The 21,542-nt window shown below is 41.1% G+C and overlaps 1 protein-coding gene across 2 annotated transcripts in view; it reads left to right on the forward strand.

Moving 5' to 3' along the window:
• The window catches only part of MOK (MOK protein kinase), a 61,203-nt gene continuing 39,661 nt past the window's right edge, over positions 1 to 21,542 (forward strand). For both annotated transcript variants that reach the window (XM_014790554.2, XM_087447922.1), the window contains exon 1: positions 1 to 155. In XM_014790554.2, coding sequence (XP_014646040.1) covers positions 149 to 155 — 7 coding nt within the window. In that variant the 5' untranslated portion in view covers positions 1 to 148. The remainder of the gene's footprint in view (positions 156 to 21,542) is intronic.

A 21,542-nucleotide genomic window follows, 5' to 3' on the forward strand; every position in this document is an offset into this window, starting at 1 on the left:
CGGCCGGATCTTAACGCTCTCCGCCGAGGGACCACCGCGGAGGTCCTAGTTGGGCACCCTGCCTCAGAGGAGTGGAGGCCAGGGGGCCACTCTTCCTGCCCCCTTCTTTTCCGTCCAGTGTCGGCAAGGAGTTGTCTCCGCATCCAGGATGAAGAGTGAGTGGGGACGGGGAGGGGCGGGGACGCGAGGGCGAGTGGCGGGGCCCAGAGGGGCTAGGGTCGGGGGGTGGTCGGAGGGGCCGGGAGGGCCTTGAGAGACTGGGTCTCGTCGCCCTTCTGCGGCCACTCGGCGGGCCTGGGGAGGCGCCGCGGGTGGAGACCCCAAACCTTCCTGGGCTGTCGGAAACCGGCGCCTCCGGGGCAGCTCGAGGGGCTCCAGGCTGCTGTGGGGGCAGCGGGGTCTCACAGCGTCGAGCGACTCCTGGCGAGGCACATTTTAGTGCGAGGTTGTGTTAGAGTTTTGGGAGTTGAGTGAGATTTTTTTTTTTTTTTGAGTGCTAAAATGAACCTGAGATTCTTTTCTTGAACATTCGGCAGTAATGTAGTGAGCGATTACAGTGTGGCTTCCTGCCTTTTAGTGACATCGGTTTAGTGAAAAATTGAGAGGAAAGCTGGGCTGTGTATTTTATTTTATTTTATTTGCATCATGCGGTAGTGTTTTTATCGGAACTATCTGTATAGGAATTTTGAAACAACCTTTTAGTGAAATGAGAGTGTTATTGAGAAGTTGGGAAATGAGGTAGTCATCCTAGAAAATGTAACCGGTAAAACATTTACCTGTGCTTGGATGTGTGGATTATGGACAGTCCAAGTGCAACCAAATAGAATGGGCTTTTTTTTTACATTACTGTACAGATATAATTGTCATTTGTGGTTGTGAGCCAGAGTTGCAGAAAAATACTGACCTCCTTTGCTGTGAAAAGGTTAAATTAGATGTAGTAATAATGTTAAATTTGCATTGTATCCTAATTGTCAATTGGTAATTGTATGTGGCATAAATTGTGTAACAAAGATATTTAAAATAATTAATTCATCTCATCCACCCTTTACAAGGCATTCTTATTTTCTTTTGTTGGATGCCGTTGACATGTTTCTCTTTTAATTTAATGCACCCAAAGCTGTAGTTAGAATATGGGGTCTACAAAAGCCTTTCCACTTTTACTTATAGTGTGGACTAAATACACATTTTTTTACTATATTCTTTTGTTCCTTCCCAACTATTTATTTTCAAATTTTTTGAATCTACAGAAAAGTTGCAAGACGATTTCATTGAAGATTTATGAACCCCTCACCTAGATGTACCATTTTCCCTTTTGTTTGGGTGCTTGCTCACTTGCGCTCTGGCGTTTTGTCTCTCGCTCTAAATTGTGTATTTATTCTCCCTGAACCTTTTGAGAGTTAGTTGTAGACATCATGACATTTTACCACTAATAATTCAGCAGTATTCACTAAGAATGAGGACGTTCTCCTACCTAATCACAGTACAAATAATGTGTTGATACAATACTGTGATCCGATACGCAGTCTGTATTTCACATTTTCCCAGTTATCTCAATAATGTCCTTATAGGTGTTTTGTTTTTTCCAGGATCCAGTCAAAACTCACAGGTTTCATTTTTGTTGTCAACATGACAACATTTTTCAAGAATCCAGGCCACGTGTTTTGCAGAATGTCCCTCAATTTAGATTTGTGATTGTTTCCTCATGATTAGGTTTAGCTTAAATATTTTTGTTAGGGATATATCAGAGGTGATGTTGTGTCCCTGTCTGTGTGTCCCATCCAGAGTGCCCGATGTCAGCATGTCTCAGTTTTGGTGAAGTTAGGTTTGATCAGTTGATCATTCCATTTATTCACCTTTGCCTCTTAGACCCTTGAGCCCCTCTCCTAGAGGCAACCAGTGTTACCAGTTGCCTGTGTGTCTCTATATATGGATGTATGTAGAAGCGTGTATCTATACATTTATATATATGTGTATATAAATATGTATCTATCCCTCCTTTTTAAACACTAATGTTAGCATTATATGTATATAAACATTTATATATATAAACATTTGCACTTTACTATTTATATCTTTTAAACATTTTTTTTAATATAGTAGGTATTATTTGATATGTTCTTTTAGTTGGCCATTTTGGTAGTTTTCAATTACTTGGTTTGGTTGTACATCTTCATTCTCCCTTCTACCTTAAAATCCAGTTTGAGAACTGGTGTAACCTATTGTTCCCCAGGTTTAAGTTCTGATCATTAATTAAATACTTAACAAATATTTAACATTGAGAGAATGTTCCCAAACAGGCAGTCACAGAGACAGAGTCATGGAAGTAGAATGAACAGGAAAAGTGAGTAATGGTGAAATTGGACTCATAGCTTGGGGTCAAAGAGTGGGGCTGGAATGCTAGGTTATCGTGTTGGTCTTTATTTTAGGGTTTTCTAGATGTATTTTCTTATTTGTTTTCTATGCAGTGCTCAAGTGTTTAGGGATGTATTGATTATTCTGTGGGTCGTTCCTGACCTTCTCCTTTTCGTTTTGCATCATTTGCAGTAGTAGGGAGCAAGATGTAAGACAGTGTAGTTGTTAAGAGCATGAGCTTTGGAGCCATGTAGACATGGCAGCCTGTGGCTGATCTTTCTGTTCTTATGCTGGTTTTCTTCATCATTCTGGTTCTCTATTGCTGTGTAATAAATCACCCCAATTTAGTGGCTTAAAATAACAACAATCATTTTACTCTCTCGTGGTGCTGTGGGTTGCCTAGACTCAACTAGGTGGGTCTCGCTTGGAGCCTCTTGTGCAGTTGCAGTGAGGTGGTGGCTGGAGCTGGAGTCATCTCAGAAGTTTCCTCACTCACGGGTCTGGCAATTGATGCTGGCTGTCCACGGGGACCTTAGCTTGGGCTAGCAGCCAGAACACTACACCTAGTTTCCACGTGGCTTGGGCTTCCTCACAGCATGGCAGTTGGGTTCTGAGGGTGAACATCCAAAGAGCGGGAGGCAGAAGCAGCATTACCTTCTCTGATCTAGCCTCAGAAATGTAGTGTCACTTCCACATCCCTCAGGTTTGAGGAGAGAGAACATAGATCCCACTTCTTGATGGAGGAATGGCAAAGACACATAGTAAGATGAGCATGTGGGGTGGGATATATAGGGGCTACTATCTTTAGAAAATAAAATCTTCCACACTTATCTTTAAACAGGCATATAATACCTATTTTATAGGCTTGTTTCAAAGATTAAATGAGATAATCTATGTCAAGCTCATAGCATAGTGTCTGGTACTTGGTAAATTGTGAGTTATTATTTGCTGTCCCAGTGGATGGAAGGCAGGGATGTAAAAGAGGAAAGAATGACAAACATCAGTTAGATCCTTACTTTGAAAAATTTTACCCTTATCAAATTTAGTGGGAGTACCAATTTTTTTTTCCTGTCTGAACTTTTTAATGGGTTATTCAAAACATACCTATAGGGGCCAGCCCAGTGGCGCAAGCGGTTAAGTGTGCACGCTCTGCTGCGGCAGCCCGGGGTTCGCCGGTTCGGATCCCGGTCGCGCACAGACGCACTGCTTGTCGGGCCATGCTGTGGCGGCATCCCATATAAAGTGGAGGAAGATGGGCACAGATGTTAGCCTAGGGCCAGTCTTCCTCAGCAAAAAAGGGGAGGATTGGTAGATGTTAGCACAGATGTTAGCCTAAGGCCAGTCTTCCTCAGCAAAAAAGGGGAGGATTGGTAGATGTTAGCTCAGTGCTGATCTTCCTCACCAAAAAAAAAAAAAAAACACCTATAAAAAAAGAAAAAACTTGCATATTCTTAAGGCAGTCATATTTTGCTGTTATATCACAGGGAGTATTTTTTAAATTATCTGTTGTAATTGCAGTGAGGTTTAAGCTTTCTGTCCCTCATAAATCTGAGTATTTTTATAGAATCAAAGTTGAAAGTTACCCCAAATAATCTTGTTCCATTCTCTCCTTCCTAGTGTGCATATTCACCTTCTGTTTTCATAAATAGATGCATCCACTAGGAACTTTGTCTCTTTAAATTAAAATAAAATTAAGTAAATTAATATTGGCTTTGTGATAAAATCACAGGGTTTTAAGTTAGTGAAAGGGTGGGCCGGCCCCATGGCTTAGCAGTTAAGTGCGCGCGCTCCACTGCTGGCGGCCCGGGTTTGGATCCCGGGCGCGCACCGACGCACTGGACGCACTGCTTCTCCGGCCATGCTGAGGCCGCATCCCACATACAGCAACTAGAAGGATGTGCAGCTATGACACACAACTATCTACTGGGGCTTCGGGGGAAAATAAATAAATAAATAAAATCTTTAAGTTAGTGAAAGGTTTTTAAGTTAGTCTCAGGACCCTCCCCTACTTGGCAGAGTCAATCCTTGTGAACATTTTCTTATATGTACTTCCATAAATTTCTGTGCATATTTTCTCTGTGTGTGTACGTATGTGTATTATATATATATGTATGTATGAATATGTATTTGTTCCTTAAACAAATACCCCAAACTAAATGGGATTATATTAAATATGTTGTACTGTAACTTGCTAGGATGATGCTTCAATGAAGATGTTTGAACATAGATATTTGAGTCATTTTTCATGTTTATCAGTGGTATACATTCCTAGCAGTGGACTTACTGGGTTAAAGAGTGCAATTTAAATTAAAATTTTTTTGAGTTTATGAATAATTTTATGTTCTTTTGTGTTTTTGTGATGTTTTGGTAGTTCAGGCCGCAATTTTCCTCACTACACTAAATAATTAATTGGGTACAGCTCTCTTCATTGAAGGTTCCTATCCTTGTTTTAGTAATTTGGTTTGAATTTCTTAATCTCTTGAACAGAGTGGAAATTAGAAGCCGAATCCTCCTCTTTCCAACTCTAGTCCTTGAGAGTTGTATTAGGTAATTAACCTCCCCCAATTCTTTTCATCCCTAGACTAAGCCCCATAGCTCTGATGCATATCACCTGTTTTGATAAAGATCTTTAGAAGCAATGCTTGAATACAAATGTTTGGACTAGGGCATGAAAGTTTCCCTTTTCACAAAAAGTGAATTTGACTTCCGCTTTCACGAGTTTAATAAGGCTTAAATTCCACTTAAACAAATAAGCCTTGATTTAATAAAAGTCAATAGAATCTTAATACGAACAATCTCATTTATCTTCCTTTTTCCACCCTTTTCATGCAGCTATATTATTTTAATTCCTCTTTGTCCTTGAGCCTTGGTGGGTTTTATTTTCTTGTGACTGTTTATTATATCTATTCCTATTCATGTGGGGCAGGATTTCTTTTTTTTTTTTTGCTAGCACAGCTCTGTAGCCTTCATAGCTTTGTGTTGTGCTTTGTGTGCATCTTAATATTTCTCATCTAACTTTAAAGGCCTGTGAAAATATGCCAGATCCTGTTGGAGAGAATAAGAAGATGCTTTTCCTAGGTGTTTTTTCATAGGAGTGTTTCTCTTTTTCTCTCCCCTGCCTTTCATCCTTGTTTTATACCCAGACCTTCTGTCTATTGAAAGAGCTATGGGGGAAACAAGTGACCCTTTATCCATCACAGACACTTCCATGGCAGTGGGTTCCATTTATTGCTTGCTGGTCATGATGGTCTGGAGCCAACCTGGAATGTTGGCATACCGTTGGAGTTTGTACTTGAACCACTTTAAAGTGCACAGTTTTTTGTTTTTTTGTTTTTTTTAAAGCCAGTCAGCTTAATTTATCTTCGATGAAACACAAATTGGAATTTGTTGTATAAAATTTTGCCTTCCTCCCTTCTTAAATCTGAATTCCTTAGTCTGCAGCCTGACTTTCAGTTCCTGGCCTTCTTCCCTCCCATGGGCTTTATGTCTTTCTCCCTAGACTGCTACTGTAATGTTAAGATGGTTCATTTTAAGCTTATGTTTCTGTTGGCAGTTAGCCAACAGGTTCATGGACTTCTTAAAGTTCTTGGGAATACCCATGCTCACACACATTTAAAGTAATATGTATTCATTGTGAACATCGAAAAATATAGAAAAGTATAATGAAGAAAATTAAAATCACCATCAATCCCACCCAGTCATAGATACTTTAAAAAATTTTACATATTTACATCCAGTCTTTTCCTATGCATGTATGTGTATGATCGTTACCATCCTTTTTTCACTTAACATTAAATTATGGCTGAACGTTTTCCTATATATATTGTTAAATATTATTTGAAAGCATCATTTTTAATGGCTACATAATATTTCAGCTTATGGCTATTCCATAATTATTAGATCATTTTCTTGATATTGGATATTTAAGTTTTTAGCATTCTTGGTGTTCTGGTACTGTGATGAACATCTTTGTCTATAAATTTTGTTTGTATCTGTTGGTATCCTTGGGATAGAAACCTGGAAGTGTAATTGCTGAGCCAAAGGATATGGACTCTTTTCTTTCTAATATCTTTTTTCCTACTTAAACAAGTAATTCATGTTTATTATAGAATATTTTCAGAAAACAGAAATGATTAAGCAGAAAGTGAGAGTCTACCATACCTGCCTTTCCCCAGGAAGTGCATTATCACCAGGGAGGGTAGTGGATGTTTTTGGTGGTCCTGCCATGCACCACCACATTGGTTTCCCCATTGGTTGTACCACAGCCCAAGGCCACTGCCTCACTTTGTTCCTATGTGAAATACATATGTTGCAAACCTTTGCCAGTTTGATGGATGGAACAATCTCTTATTTAAAAAAAAAAAGTGCAACTCTTTTAACTTTGTATTCTTTTGACTATTAGTGGTTTTCTTATTGGCTATTTTTATCTCTTAAGTGAATCATCTTATGTCCTTTTGTCCATTTTTTCTTTGAGAGATACTGGTATTTATTTATTTGTAAGTGGTCTTTATAGTTAAATACATTAGCTGTTCTCATATTTGTTGCAAATATTTTCTCAAATTGTAGTTTGCCTTTACATTTTTTTGGTGAAGTTTTTTATGTAAACACCTTAAAACGTGTGGCTAGGCTCACCTCTGGATCTTCCTTTTTTTTTTTTTAAATAAATTTTTATTTATTTTCCCCCAAAGCACCAGTAGATAGTTGTATGTCATAGCTGCACAGCCTTCTAGTTGCTGTATGTGGGACGCGGCCTCAGCATGGCCGGAGAAGCGGTGCGTCGGTGCGTGCCCGGGATCCGAACCCGGGCCACCAGCAGCGGAGCGCGTGCACTTAACCACTAAGCCATGGGGCCGGCCCTGGATCTTCCTTCTTTATAACTTCATTGAACTTATGCCTTAAAAGGCCATCCCCGGGCCGGCCCCGTGGCTTAGCGGTTAAGTGCGTGCTCTCCGCTGCCGGCGGCCCGGGTTCGGATCCCGGGTGCGCACCGAGGCACCACTCCTCCAGCCATGCTGAGGCCGCATCCCACATACAGCAACTACAAGGATGTGCAGCTATGACAGACAACTATGTACTGGGGCTTTGGGGGAAAAATAAATAAATAAAATCTTTAAAAAAAAAAAAAAAAAGGCCATCCCCTTCTGATGGGCTGGTAAATATATGAATGCATTTTCTTTTAGTTTGACTTTTACATTCAAACTTTTACCAGTATTTACCAATATTTAAGTGTATTGTGGAGTAAGGCTCTAACTTGAATTTTTTTTTTTTTTTGTGAGGAAAATCAGGCCTGAGCTAACATCCGTGCCAATCCTCCTCTTTTTGCTGAGGAAGACCGGCCCTGAGCTAACAGCTATTGCCAATCTTCCTCCTTTTTTTCCCTTTTTCTCCCCAAAGCCCCAGTAGATAGTTGTATGTTGTAGTTGCACCTCCTGCTAGTTGCTGTATGTGGGATGCCACCTCAGCATGGCCGGACAAGCGGTGTGTCGGTGCGCACCCAGGATCCAAACCCGGGCTGCCGGTAGTGGAGTGCGCACACTTCACTGCTAAGCCACGGGGCCGGCCCCTCTAACTTGAATTTTTTAATGTGAAATCTCCCAATTTTAACAGCTTTAATGAGGAATAATTTGCACACAATAACATTCGCCTGTTTTAGGTGTATAGTTTTATGAGTTTTGGCAAATGTAGACAGTAGTGTCTCCACTTCCACAATCAAAATATAGAACCCTTCCATCACCCCAAAAGTTCCCTTATGCCCCTTTGCAGTCAGTCTCCTCCCCCTATTCCTGGCTCCAAGGATCATTGGTATGCTTTCTATTGCTAAAATGTTGCCTTTTCTAGAATTTCATATAAATGAAATGTGGTACTGTATATATATATGTATGTGGTCTTTTGAATCCGGCTTCTTTCATTTAGCATGATGTTTTTGAGGTTCATGCATGTAGTGCCATGTGTCAGTAGTTTGGTCCTTTTTTTTTTTTTTTTTTTTGTGAGGAAGATCAGCCCTGAGCTAACATCCATGCCACTCCTCCTCTTTTAGCTGAAGAAGACTGGCCCTGGGCTAACATCTGTGCCTATCTTCCTCCACTTTATATGGGACGCCACCACAGCATGGCCTGACAAGCAGTGCCTCGGTGCGTGCCCGGGATCTGAACCCCGAGCCACCGGCAGCAGAGTGCGAACGCTTAACCGCTACACCATGGGGCCAGCCCAGTAGTTTGGTCCGTTTTATTGCTGAGTGGTATTCCATTGTATGAATATACCACAATTTGTTTATCCATTTACCAATTAGTGAACACTTGGATTGTTTCCATTTTTTGGCTATTGTGAATACTGCTGCTGTGAGCATTAATGTGCAAGTCTTTGTGTGGACATATGTTTTCATTTCTCTAGGGTAGATTTCCTAGGAGTGGAATTGCTGGATTGTATGGTAAGTGTATATTTAACTTTATAAGAAACTTCCCAGGCCGGCCCCGTGGCTTAGCGGTTAAGTGTGCGCGTGCTCTGCTACTGGCGGCCCAGGTTCGGATCCGGGTGCGCACCAACGCACCGCTTGTCCGGCCATGCTGAGGCCACGTCCCACATACAGCAACTAGAAGGATGTGCAACTATAATACAACTATCTACTGGGGCTTTGGGGAAAAAAAAAGGAGAAGGATTGGCAATAGATGTTAGCTCAGAGTCGGTCTTCCTCAGCAAAAAGAGGAGGATTAGCACGGATGTTAGTTCAGGGCTGATCTTCCTCATAAAAAAAAAAAAAGAAACTTCCCAACTGTTTTCTAAAGTGGCTATACCATTTTTCATTCCCATTATCCATATACAAGAGATCCATTTACTCCACATCTTCGTCAACTCTTGATATTTTCAGTCTTTTTAACTTTAGCCATTCTAGTGAATGTGCTTTAACGTGAGTTTTAGGAGCCAGTCGTTTCCAGTTTTTTTGTTAAACGACTGTCTAATGTTGTAAAAGGCACCAGGTTGCAGCTCGGTATAGCCATCGTCAAGGAGTGTTGAGTGACTGGATTGCCTGATGGACTGACTGTATCAGAAGGTTTGAAAGTTACCATATAAGGAGAGACCAAGCAGGACTCCAGTGATTATTCATGAGGGTTATGCCACTCACAATTGGAGTTCATGCTTTCACTGTCCCTTGTACCAAAGAAGGTGGCCCTGTATCACTGGCAATGCAGTTCCCAAATTTTGCTTTTCTCATGGACCTTGTCAGCTGAGCTAGTTATTTTGGAAATTATCTGTTGCCAAGGTAAGTGCTCTTATAGGTATGCTTGTGTGACTTCATCTGCGTCCCCTTGGTGGTGTTCTGCTCATAGCAGACAGCAATGGCAATGTGGTCAGGAAATGACTTCTGGAGTCAGACTCCTTGGGTTTAAAGCCCTGCCCTGCCACTTATTGATGTGGCCTTGGGCAAGCTACTTAGCCTCTCTGTGCCTTAGTTCCTCATTTGTAAGATAGGGCTAATGGGTATGATACCTATTGCATGGGTTTGTTGAGATGATTAAGTGAAAAATGGTGCCTGACGCCTAGTGCTCAGATCTTGGTGTTTAATAAATACCATTCTCTAATAAAAAGAACCAGGGCTCCTTGGAGAAATGGCTGATCCTAGGACTGAGACAGGAAATATACAAGATTTTGTACTTCCAGAAAGTAAGAAAGTACTCAAAACCAAACAAAACTCTTATTATGGGGGCATGTCAAAGGTGAACCAACTGAAAGAGCTCGCAACGGTCAAAGCTGGAACAGTTTGAGCCACAAAATAAAGTAGTATTGGATTATCCCAAAGTATAAAATAAATATCCATGAGTCCCTACTAATATGGATGACTGAATAAATATAATGTAAATATAAATGATTGAACAAATAAATGGAGAGAGTAGACAAACTTCCCTTGTAGAAGAATTTCACATTCTGCCCTCAAGGAGGGGGACATTAGTCCCCATTGTTTAAGTGTGGGATATGTGTAGTGACTTCTTCCAAAGAGTACAGCATCGAAAGCGGGGGAAGAAAGAGTCACTTTATGGTGGAGAAACCTGACAGACACTACCGCAGCCTGGTGATCAAGGTCAACATCAGCTATCAAGTCACGTTGATAGTATGTGCCCTTGAGACAATGTGATGAAATGGCACTGTGGGGCCGGCCCCGTGGCTTGGCGGTTGAGTGCGCGCACTCCGCTGCTGGCGGCCCGGGTTCGGATCCCAGGCACGCACCGGTGCACCCCTTCTCCGGCCATGCTAGGGCTGCGTCCCACATACAGCAACTAGAAGGATGTGCAGCTATGGTATACAACTATCTACTGGGGCTTTGGGGGGAAAAATAAATAAATAAATAAAATCTTAAAAAAAAAAAAAAAAGAAATGGCACTGTGGTCTTCTTCCCCAAAACCCATAATCTGAGTCTAATTATGAGGAAAATAGCAGACAAATGCCAGTAGAAGGACATCTTACAAAATACCTGACCAGTGCTCATCAAAACTGTCAATGTTACCCAAACAAGGAAAGTCTGAGAAACTGTTATAGCCAAGAGGAGCCTAAGAAGATCTGATGACAAGTTGTAATGTGGTGCCCTTGAAAGAGGATATTAGGTAAAAACTAAGGAAATCTGAATAAAGTATGGACTTTAGTTAATAATAATGTATCAGTATGGGTTCATTAATTGTGACAAATGTACCATACTATTTAAGAGGTTAATAATAAGGGAAGCTAGGTGTGGAGTATATGGGAATTCTCCATACTATCTTCACAGATTTTTCTGTGAATCTAAAACTATTTTAAAATTAAAAGTTTGTTTTAAAAAATGATGCCTGACATGTGGTAAGTGCACAACAATGTTAGCTATGATCACCTACTTGGTTTTGTTTTTCGTTTCCTGGGACCTGGTCATGGTTAAGGCTGAATTCACTTTGATCATAATTTCTTGGCATGTAGTTAGGAAAAACATGTCCTAAAAGATAGTTTGATTGGAGGGATATGAAACTTTTAGGAGGTAATTTAAGGAGCATCCTTCTGGCTACTTTATCCTCTTATCCTTTTAATTCACTTTTGCATTTATATGGATGGTCTGACCTGGGAAAGGAGGTAACCTAAGGGACAAGAGATCTCTCTCAGTGTGATTGGAAATACCCAACATTTAAAAATGGAGATGACGGGCCGGCCCCGTGGCTTGGTGGTTGGGTGCGTGCGCTCCGCTGCTGGCGACCCGGGTTCGGATCCCGGGCGCGCACCGACGCACTGCTTCTCCACCCATGCTGAGGCCACGTCCCACGTACAGCAACTAGAAGGATGTGCAGCTATGACATACAACCATATACTGGGGCTTTGGGGGAAAAAAATAAAAAAATAAATAAAGATGGAGATGAATGAAAAAGGCTTGGTTGGCAATTAGTCAATAGTAGTAATTTTGTGATTCAGCTGTCAGTGAAGATCCCTCTGCAGTGTGTGTCCAGGGGACTATAGGAATATTAGATTATGAGGCATGTGACTTGGTATTTCCTCTTTGAATCATTTGTTGAGTATGTACAGGGCACAAAAGAGAACAGATTGTAGACCTGCCTTTAAGGGACTGACTTATGGCATTGGGGGGAGGGGGTGCAAAGTGGAACGTGAGCAATTCTGTAACAGAGGACAGAGTTGCATCAGAAGAAGGAAAGACATCTGCTTTAAGGCCTACCAGGTCGGTCCTGGGAGTTTAGAATCTGAAGCACCATGTACTCAATATTGTACAGCATGTACTCATTAATTTAGCCTTTAATATCATCTAAACACGAATGCGGCTCTCCTTCCCTCTCTTTTATAGGTAGAGGACCTAAAATTAGGGGCATGGGAACATACTCTAAGTTCTCAAGGCAAGGAGTTATGTTTTATTGATCTTTGTTTCTGCAGTGTGTGGCACCATACCTGATGCATAGCTGGTGGTAATAAATCTTTATTGACATCCACAATGATTTTGTCATACTACCAGAGATGTTTAATTAATTTAGGCTGAAGTGTAGCATAAATTGGATTGGGGGAGTGTCCCAAGACCACCCCTAGGTTCCACGATTTGCTAGGAGGACTCTTGACTCAGGATGTAGTTGTACTCATGGCTATGATTTCCTACAGTGAGAAAATACAGAGAAAAATCAGCAAAGGAAAAAGGAACCTGGGCCAAAGTCTAGAGGAAACAAGGTACAAGCTTCCAAGAGTCCTCTCCCAGTGGAGTCACACAGGACTCGCTTAATTCCTCCAGCAACAAATTGTGACAACACATGTGAAATGTTTTCTATCAGGGAAGCTCATTAGAGACTCAGTGCCCAGGGTTTTTATTGGGAGCTGATAATGTAGGCACCCTTTGCCCAGCATGTACAGAAATTCCAGACTCCCAGAAGGAAAGCAGATTCACCATAAACCGCATTGCTTGCACAAACAGTTTAGGCACAATGAGCCACTCTTATCATTTAGGGAAGGTGGGAGGTCTCCTGAAATTCAAGTTCCCAGATGGCAGCCAAGGGCCAACCTTGCAAGCAGACCTTTCTAAGGATAACAGTCTTAGACTTGCCATGTGAACTCTTTTCTGTACAGTAATAGACTATGTCCTTGTAGGGAAATTTCTGGGCGTTCTAGTCTGGTCCGTCCAGCAGAGGGGAAAGATTTGGTGTTGTGTTAGCAAGCAGCAGCTATTCCTTGACTGTTCTGGACGAGTAACAGTCAGGTTAGGTAGGTCAGGATGGGGTCTTCCTGAGAGTGGAAGGATGTATTGCTCAGTAAAAGGATCAGGCTGGTTGCATTTTCCCATAAAGCTTCAAGTTTGAAGGCTTCTCCAGAAATTTGTCAAAACTGTTTTATAAGGTTCCAAACTGGACAAATTAGTGGTGAATTGCTGGGTCTGTATTTTGGTCAGTTTGTTTTGAAGACGCTTCTTGGGAGATACACCCAAGAATCTTGTCTGGTTCCAGGACTTAATGGACAGGTTCCCTGTGTTAGAGAGGCTGTGGGATTTAGTTAAGCTGTGGTTGTCAAACATGTTATGGCTTCCGTTTTTGTCAGAAGGGATCTGACACCTCTGTCCTGTAGACGCCGTTGGGGCTGCCCCTGTCTTACTTCAGCCAGCTTCTCTTAGAAGGCAAGTGGGAAGAACTGTAAAACTGGCAGAATAGTTTTGAAACCATGCCTTGTTGGGAGCTAGAAGGATTTTTTTTTTTTTTTATGAGGAAGATCAGCCCTGAACTAACATCCATGCCAATCCTCTTCTTTTTTGCTGAGGAAGACTGGCCCTGGGCTAACATCTGTGCCCATCTTCCTCTACTTTATATGGGACGCCGCCACAGCATGGCTTGACAAGCGGTGCGTCAGTGCGCACCTGGGATCTGAACCCGGGCCACCGGTAGCAGAGCGCGCGCATTTAACTGCTACGCCACAGAGCTGGCCCTAGAACGATTTTTAAAAATTGCTTTTTATTCAGTAAACACTTGGGTAAGAGGCATTCTAATAGCTTAGTTTAAAGATCTTCACTTTGGGGATCTAGAGAAGCCCTGGGGATGTTAACTGGTAATCTTCAGAGACATGTCTAGTTATACACCGCACACCCCGCCTGTATGCTCCTCTCTGCCCTGGAGACTTGCCACATGTTCAGGGAAGGGCACTGAGGAATTCTGCCGTCAAACACATTTCTCTGTATTTAACCCTGAATTTCCTCAATTTTTGCTCACGGAACTCTCTTTTGTGGAATACCCATCAGGTTTGGGGCATACAAGTGTTTTGTGGAATTCAGTTTGGAAAATGGTCTAGAGATTGAGCACCCTTGGGTAGTTTTCCTTGCTGATCATAGGCAGAAAAGCCCTTCCTGGTATAATAGCCTACCCTTTTCTCACTCATAACACAGGCCAGTCTCGAGACTTGGCTTCTGTCACGGTCTTTGCTGCAGACTGGCTTTTAGTATGCAGATTTCCTTAAGTATGAATGGAATGGTCTTAATACTAAAGTAATAATATCCCATTGCCCCAAACATTCTTCGTTTTTGCTGTTGTTCTCTGTTTCTTTCTTTCTCTGTCTTGGTGTAATGTGTTTTATCTCCAACTCTTGTAAGTTGCCAGGACCAAGTAATATTAGTGTTGGGGCTGGCAGTGCTTCCCAGAGGGTTTTCATTTGGGATAAAGGAGCCACCTGAAAAATAGGATGGAGACCTGTTTCAGGGAACTGAAAGAGGCTCTCTGGAGCTAACCACGGGAAAAGACATCTAATCTCCCTGTTAGGGGGACTGTTAAGGAATATAAGTGACCGCTAAACTTTGGTTCTCATTCAAAAGAATTGTTTTAGTCTGTTTCAGTTGTAAGGACCAGTAAGTCTCATTACACTTCACAAGTTGGAGGTATACTATAAGAATCAATTAAGGATGAACTTAAGAACAGGAAACTCCAGAACAGGAAGAAGGGGGCCTCTTAGGAACCAGAACCATATTGAAAGCAGTTCTTTTGGACCTCAGCAGTAGGAATTTGTGGACATGAATTTTCTGCCATTAATATGATTTCTCAGTCTGTTTTTGTTTGTGCCTTTCCCTGAGTATACTATTTACTGTATATCTTTTCTGTCCCTCATATTTTCTGCTTATACTAACTATAGCTTACTTTTTTTCCAACTTTTTATTTAAAGATTTTATTTATTCAGTTTTTCCCCCCAAAGCCCCAGTAGATAGTTGTATGTCATAGGTTCACATCCTTCTAGTTGCTGTACGTGGGACTCGGCCTCGCGTTGGACGGAGAAGTGGTGCCTCGGGGCGCTCCCGGGATCCGAACCTGGGCCGCCAGCATCAGAGCGCGCGCACTTAACCGCTAAGCCACGGAGCCGGCCCTCCAACTTTTTAAAATTGGAGTATAACATATATACATAAAACTGCACAAATTGTAAGTGTACAAGTTGGTGAATTTTCATAAAGTGAACATGCCCATGTAACCTGCTCTCAGATCAAGAAACAGAGCAGTACTGGTATCCTAGACGTCCTCTTGGGCCCATTCCAGTCATCCCATCGCCCGAGGGTAACTGCTGTTCTAACTTCTAACACAACAGATTTGTTTGTCCATTTTAATAGCTTTATTGAGATATAATTTACATACTGTAAAGTTCACCCATTTAAAGTATACAGTTCAGTGATTTCAAGTATTTTTACTTTTTGCAACCATTATCATCATCTGTTAAAACACTTCATCATCCCAAGAAGAAACCTGTACCATTAGCAGTAATTCCCCGTTTCACCCACACCCCACCAACCCTAGACTGATCTACTTTCTGTGTCTGTGGATTTGCCTATTTTGGGTGTTTCATATAAATGGCCTTTTGTGCCTGGCTTCTTTTACTTAGCATAATGTTTTCAAGGTTCATCCATGTGTAGCTTGTGTCAGAATGTCATTCATTTCTATGTCTGAATAATATTCCATTGTATGGATATATCATATTTTTTTTATCCGTTCATTACCTGATGGACATTTGGATTGTTTCCACCTATGGCTATTATGAATAATACTTCTATGAACATTTGTGTACAGGTTTTTTTTGTTTGGACATATGTTTTTATTTCTCTTGGGTATACACCTAGGAGTGGAATTGCTGGGTCATAAGGTAACTCTGTTTAATATCTTGAAGAACTGCTAAACTGTTTTCCACAGTGGCTGCACCACTTTACATTTCTGCCAGTGATGTATAAGGAAGGGTTCCAGTTTCTCCGCATCCTCACCAACACTTGTTATCTATCTTTTTGATTCTAGCCATTCTAGTGGGTGTGAAGTGGTATCTTATATTTTTGTTATTTTTAATTTTCTTGTAAATTGTTTTTATTTCCTAGATTGCCATTCGCTTTCAGATGATATTATAGGGGCCGGCCTGATGGCGCAGCGGTTAAGTGTGCAAGCTCCGCTCCAGTGGCCCGGGATTCGCAGGTTCGGATCCCGGGCATGCACCGACACCCCGCTTGTCAAGCCATGCTGTGGCAGCATCCCATATAAAGTAGAGGAAGATGGGCATGGATGTTAGCCCAGGGCCAATCTTCCTCAGCAAAAAAGAGGAGGACGGGCATTGGATGTGTCTTCCTTACACAGACACAAAAAAGATGATATTATATAAAAATAAATACTTAGTTTTTAATTTCATAGTCCATTTTCCTTAAAGGAACCATGAGGAAAATATCCCTCACCTCTTAAATTGTTTTTAGTTAATTACTTTAAAAAGTAAATAATACATATACAAAATGTAACCAAAAAAAACACAGATGGAGGCCGACCCAGTGGCGTAGTGGTTAACTTTGTGTGCTCCACTTCAGCGGCCCAGGGTTTGCAGGTTCAGATCCTGGGCACCGACTTACACACTGCTCATCAAGCCATGCTGTGGTGGTGTCCCGTATACAAAATAGAGGAAGATTGGCATGGATGTTAGCTCAAGGACAATCTTTCTCACCAAAAAAAAAAAAAAAAGATAAAAAGCACAGATGGATATATAGTAAAAAATTAGTCTGCCTTCTATCCTGTTCCCTACCCATCTATATCCCCTCTCCTGAGGTAACAACTGTTGGCACTTTCTTGTGTTTCTTCTACTTCCTTCTTTGTATATGTGAGCATAAATGTGTGAATGTATGTAGTAGTTTTTTGTTTTTTGTTTTTTTGTGAGGAAGATCAGCCCTGAGCTAACATCCAATGCCAATCCTCCTCTTTTTTGCTGAGGAAGATTGGCCCTGGGCTAACATCTGTACTCATCTTCCTCTACTTTATATGGGATGCCGCCACAGCATGGCCTGACAGTGGTGCGTCGGTGCACACCTGGGATCTGAACCTGAGAACCCTGGGCCGCCGAAGCGGAGCACACGCACTTAACCACCGTGCCACTGGGCCAACCCCGTGTATTAGTTTTTTATTGCTGCTGTAACAAATTATGACTAACTCAGTGGCTTACAACAACTACAATTTCTTATCTTAGAGTTCTGGAGGTCAGAAGTTTGAAGTGAGTCTCGCTGGGCTAAAATTAAGTTGCTGTCAGGGCTGCATTCCTTCTGGAGGCTCTAGGGGAGAATTTGTTTCTCTGCCTTTTCCAGCATATAGAGGCCACCCGAATTCCTTGACTCATAGCATTCCTTGACTTGTAGCTGCTTCTTCCATCTTGAAAGCCAGCAGCGTCATTTTCCAGTATCCCCCTGACTCTGTCTTCTCTGTTTCCCTCTACCACTTAGAAGAACCCTGTGACTGCATTGGCCTCACTTGATAAGTCCAGGATCATCTCCTTATTTTAAGGTTGCTTATGAGTAACCTTAGCAATTCCTTCTGCAGTCTTAATTCCCTCTTGCCATGCAGCCTAACATAGTCACAGGTTCCAGGGATTAGTACATGGACATTGTTTGGCAGCAGGGGTGGAGGGGCATTATGCTGCCTGACACTGTGTGTATACTTTTTTTTCCCTACAAATGTTATTAACATAGTTTACACACTGTTCTTTAATTTGTGTTTTTCATTTAATAGTATATCTGGAAAGGTTATTCCCTGTCAGAAGCTAAGATCTTCCTTATTCTTTTTTATCTGCTATATAATATTCCTTTGTATGGCTTTTTCATAATTTAGTTAACCATTTTTTAGGGTATTTCTTGAGGTGCTAGAGTTTTAAGTTTTTATGTAGTCAAATATATCAATCTTTTCTGATTGACGACGACTATATTGTGATGCTTAAAAAGCCTTTTTCTTTTAATGAAAAAAATTAGTGAATGTTTTCCTTAGATTAAAAAAAAATTAGTTACATTATGTGTTAGTTTCCTAGGGCTCCTGCAACAAGTTACCACAAATTTGGTGGCTTAATACAACAGAAATTTATTCTTTAACAGTGCTGGAGTCCAGAAGTCTGAAATCAAGGTGTCAGCAGGACTGTGCTCCCTCTGAAGGCTCTAGGGGAGGATCCTTCCTGCCTCTTCCAGCTTCTAGTGGCTTCAGGCATTCCTTGACTTATGGCTGCATCACTCCAATGTCTGTCTCTGTCTTCACGTGGCCTCTTCTTCTATGTCCGTGTGTATGTCTTTTTTTTTTTATTGTGGTAAAAAACACATGACATGAGACCTACCCTCTTTTTAAAATTTTAAGTGTACAGTATTGTTAACTGTGTGCACATTGTTGTACAGCAGATTTCTAGAATTTTTTCATCTTTTTTTTTTTTTTTTTTTTTTTTTTTTTGGTCTCATAGGCTTATTTATTTACACCACGCATGTATCCACAGGTTTGCAGATTAAAAAAAAAAACAAAACAGATTGGGATTGTGGCAGACATTGCAAGTTCTCCCTTTAGGAAAGGACTGGCTGCCCAGATGTGTAGTTAGCTGGCCAGTGCCAGCTGTTAACTTCAGGTCCCCCTCATCTTTTGAGCTGAGCACCCCCTCTTTTCAGAGCGGCCCCAGCCAATGACTAAGTGATATTAAATTTCTTTAAAGTGAAGTCTAGAAGCTAAAACATGCAAGAGTAGAACTCAAGGCTCAAAATCCTATAGATTTTTACCATTTTTCCAATCTTTACAGTTGCCTCACCCACACGTACTTCAACAGCAATTTTATAATTCATTCATCATTATTGTTCCAAAGCATTTAACTTAATTTTCTTAAAAACAACTTTCTCTTTTCATCTCTTTTCACACTCTTATTTAGCCTTATTTGATACTTAGTTAAATTACGGAATTACAAAAGCAAGAGCAACTGATATCAAATGATTTGGGAGCAGATATTTGTTAAGCAGGTGTACTTGTCATAGTGCTTCTTAAACTTGAACGTGTTTACAAATCACCTGAGGATAGTCAAAACGCAGAATCCTATTCAGCAGGTCTGGGTTCGAGACCCAAAAATCCACATTTCTAACAAGATTGATGATGCTGGGTGATCACCCAGGTGATGCCAATGCTGTTGGTTCTCGACTACACCTTCTTGAATAGCTTCTGGGCCTCAGCATTCAGCATGCCATGGGCATCCACAAGAATGCTTGACAGAGGGAAGGAAGAACATGGCTTCATGTGGAAAATCAGGAGAGTTTCTTTTATAATGATAAATGAGGTTTTACTTTGGTCACATGCTTGCGTGACGGAAGCGCTGTACCTATTGAATAACAACTCGCCATTTCTCCTTCCCTCCAGCCCCTGGCTACCACCATTCTACTTTCTCTGTCTGTCTCTGATAAGGACACTTGTCATTGGATTTAGGGTCCCCTGGATAATCCAGGATGTTCTCATTTCAAGATCCTTATCTTTTTTTTTTTTTTAAGATTTTATTTATTTATTTTTCCCCCAAAGCCCCAGTAGATAGTTGTCTGTCATAGCTGCACATCCTTCTAGTTGCTGTATGTGGGACGCGGCCTCAGCATGGCCGGAGGAGCGGTGCGTCGGTGCGCACCCAGGATCCGAACTCGGGCCGCCGGCAGCGGAGCACGCACACTTAACCACTAAGCCACGGGGCCGGCCCTCAAGATCCTTATCTTAATTACACCTGCAAAGACCTTATTTCCAAATAAGGTCACATTTACAGGTTCTGGGGGTTAGGATAAGGACATATCTTTCGGGGGGGGGCCACCATTCAACCCACTACACATTCTCAGTGCTTTTTATCTTCCTCCACAGAAATCATCTTTGGAAAATAAATTTGTGTGAGAAGCTTTAACAATTATTTTTTCAATCATTCTCTTCAGGAATTGTTGAGCATCTACATTATGCATGGCAGTTATAGGTTCTTATTTCCTCCTGTGGCAATTACTACAGTGTGGTAGTGGTATATGGTATTTGGAAGGGTAACAGCATGGTTAAATGCTGTTTGGGGGAAAAGCGTTTTTTCCAGTTTCTACAAATATGTGATTACAAATAAGATTTTCTCATTTTGCATGGCCTGAAGCTAAGATTCTTGAAAATGTACACTGAAATGGATTATTTTGAGTAAGATTGAAAAGTGGTATTAAAATTGATATTACCTATATATGAATATTTATAAGTAAGAATAATACCATACCAAATACCCTATATTAGTAAAACTGGTTAATATATTAACACTGTAATGAACTGTTGGGAGAGGCAGTTTGCCATGGGCCCTGAGTTTCCCTGCATGTTCTTGCTGAGTGTGCCAGGTGGCAAGGCTTTATCCATCTTGTTGGCTGCTTATTCAAAAAGTGCTAGGCCGTTGGCCCTGAGTTCTTCTCCTGTAGAGCAGTCCATTGTGTGTGCAGGTGTCATCTGGGCCTGTCCTGTCACCCCCGTGGCACTTTGGGGCAAGGGGAACAAATGCATATATGCTGATGCCCATGCACCTTGCTGTACCATGAGTAATCAAGTCTTTTATCTCTGGCCCAAGAGGCTGTCTTCTGCCAGCATCCATGAAACAGTAGCAGGCTACTTTAGTAACTTACAAGTAGGATAAAATTTCAGACAAATATAAAGATGTTAAGAAAAATTCTGTGTAAATTGAATTTTTGTAACTAAAGTCACAATATTTATTGAATAGCTGATTTTTTATGTGACGTCTTGCAAATACAAATTCTCAAAAGTCTATCGTTGTATTTGTTTTATAAATTATGGTATTTATATATCAAGTATAGTAATTAGGCTGATGCGTGCTAGGTGCCGTAATGGCTAAACCCCTAAATCTCAGGGGCTTTACCCAAGAAAGGTATTTTTCTTGTTCATGTAAAGTCCTATGTGGGTGTTCCTGGTTGGGAGTCTTTCTGCAGTGGGTTTCTACCGTCTTTATCTCATGGCTCCCAAGGTCTAGGGGTCATTTCTATTCTGGCTATTCTTAATGGGGGGTGTGAATATGGAGGATCATGCTTAGGAGGTTTTGTTTTTCGCTTTTTTTATTTTAAATTTTTATTATGGAAAATTTCAAGCGTGTCAGGAGTAGAGAAAATAATATAGTGAACCCTCAGGTATCCATCACCTAGTTTCATCAGTGGTAAACATTTTGCCATTTTTTCCCACTATTTTTTTTTTTCTGGAGTCTTTAGTTTTGATTGTTGCTTTTTAATAAAATAGTGCTCTCATTATGGAAAATATCTAACTTGGAAAAAGAGACACCTGTAACCTATCCCTCAGAGGGAGCCACTAATTGTGTGTGTGTGTGTGTATTGTCTTTAATGAGATTATTTTTAAGGATCTGTCTATCTGTGTCATTCTTTTAAATATATTCAACATATTCCATTATATGGATAAACCATACTTAAT

This window comes from Ceratotherium simum, chromosome 24, assembly GCF_057802395.1.
Source record: "Ceratotherium simum simum isolate JZ-2026a chromosome 24, ASM5780239v1, whole genome shotgun sequence".
Classification (NCBI taxonomy): Eukaryota; Metazoa; Chordata; class Mammalia; order Perissodactyla; family Rhinocerotidae; genus Ceratotherium; species Ceratotherium simum.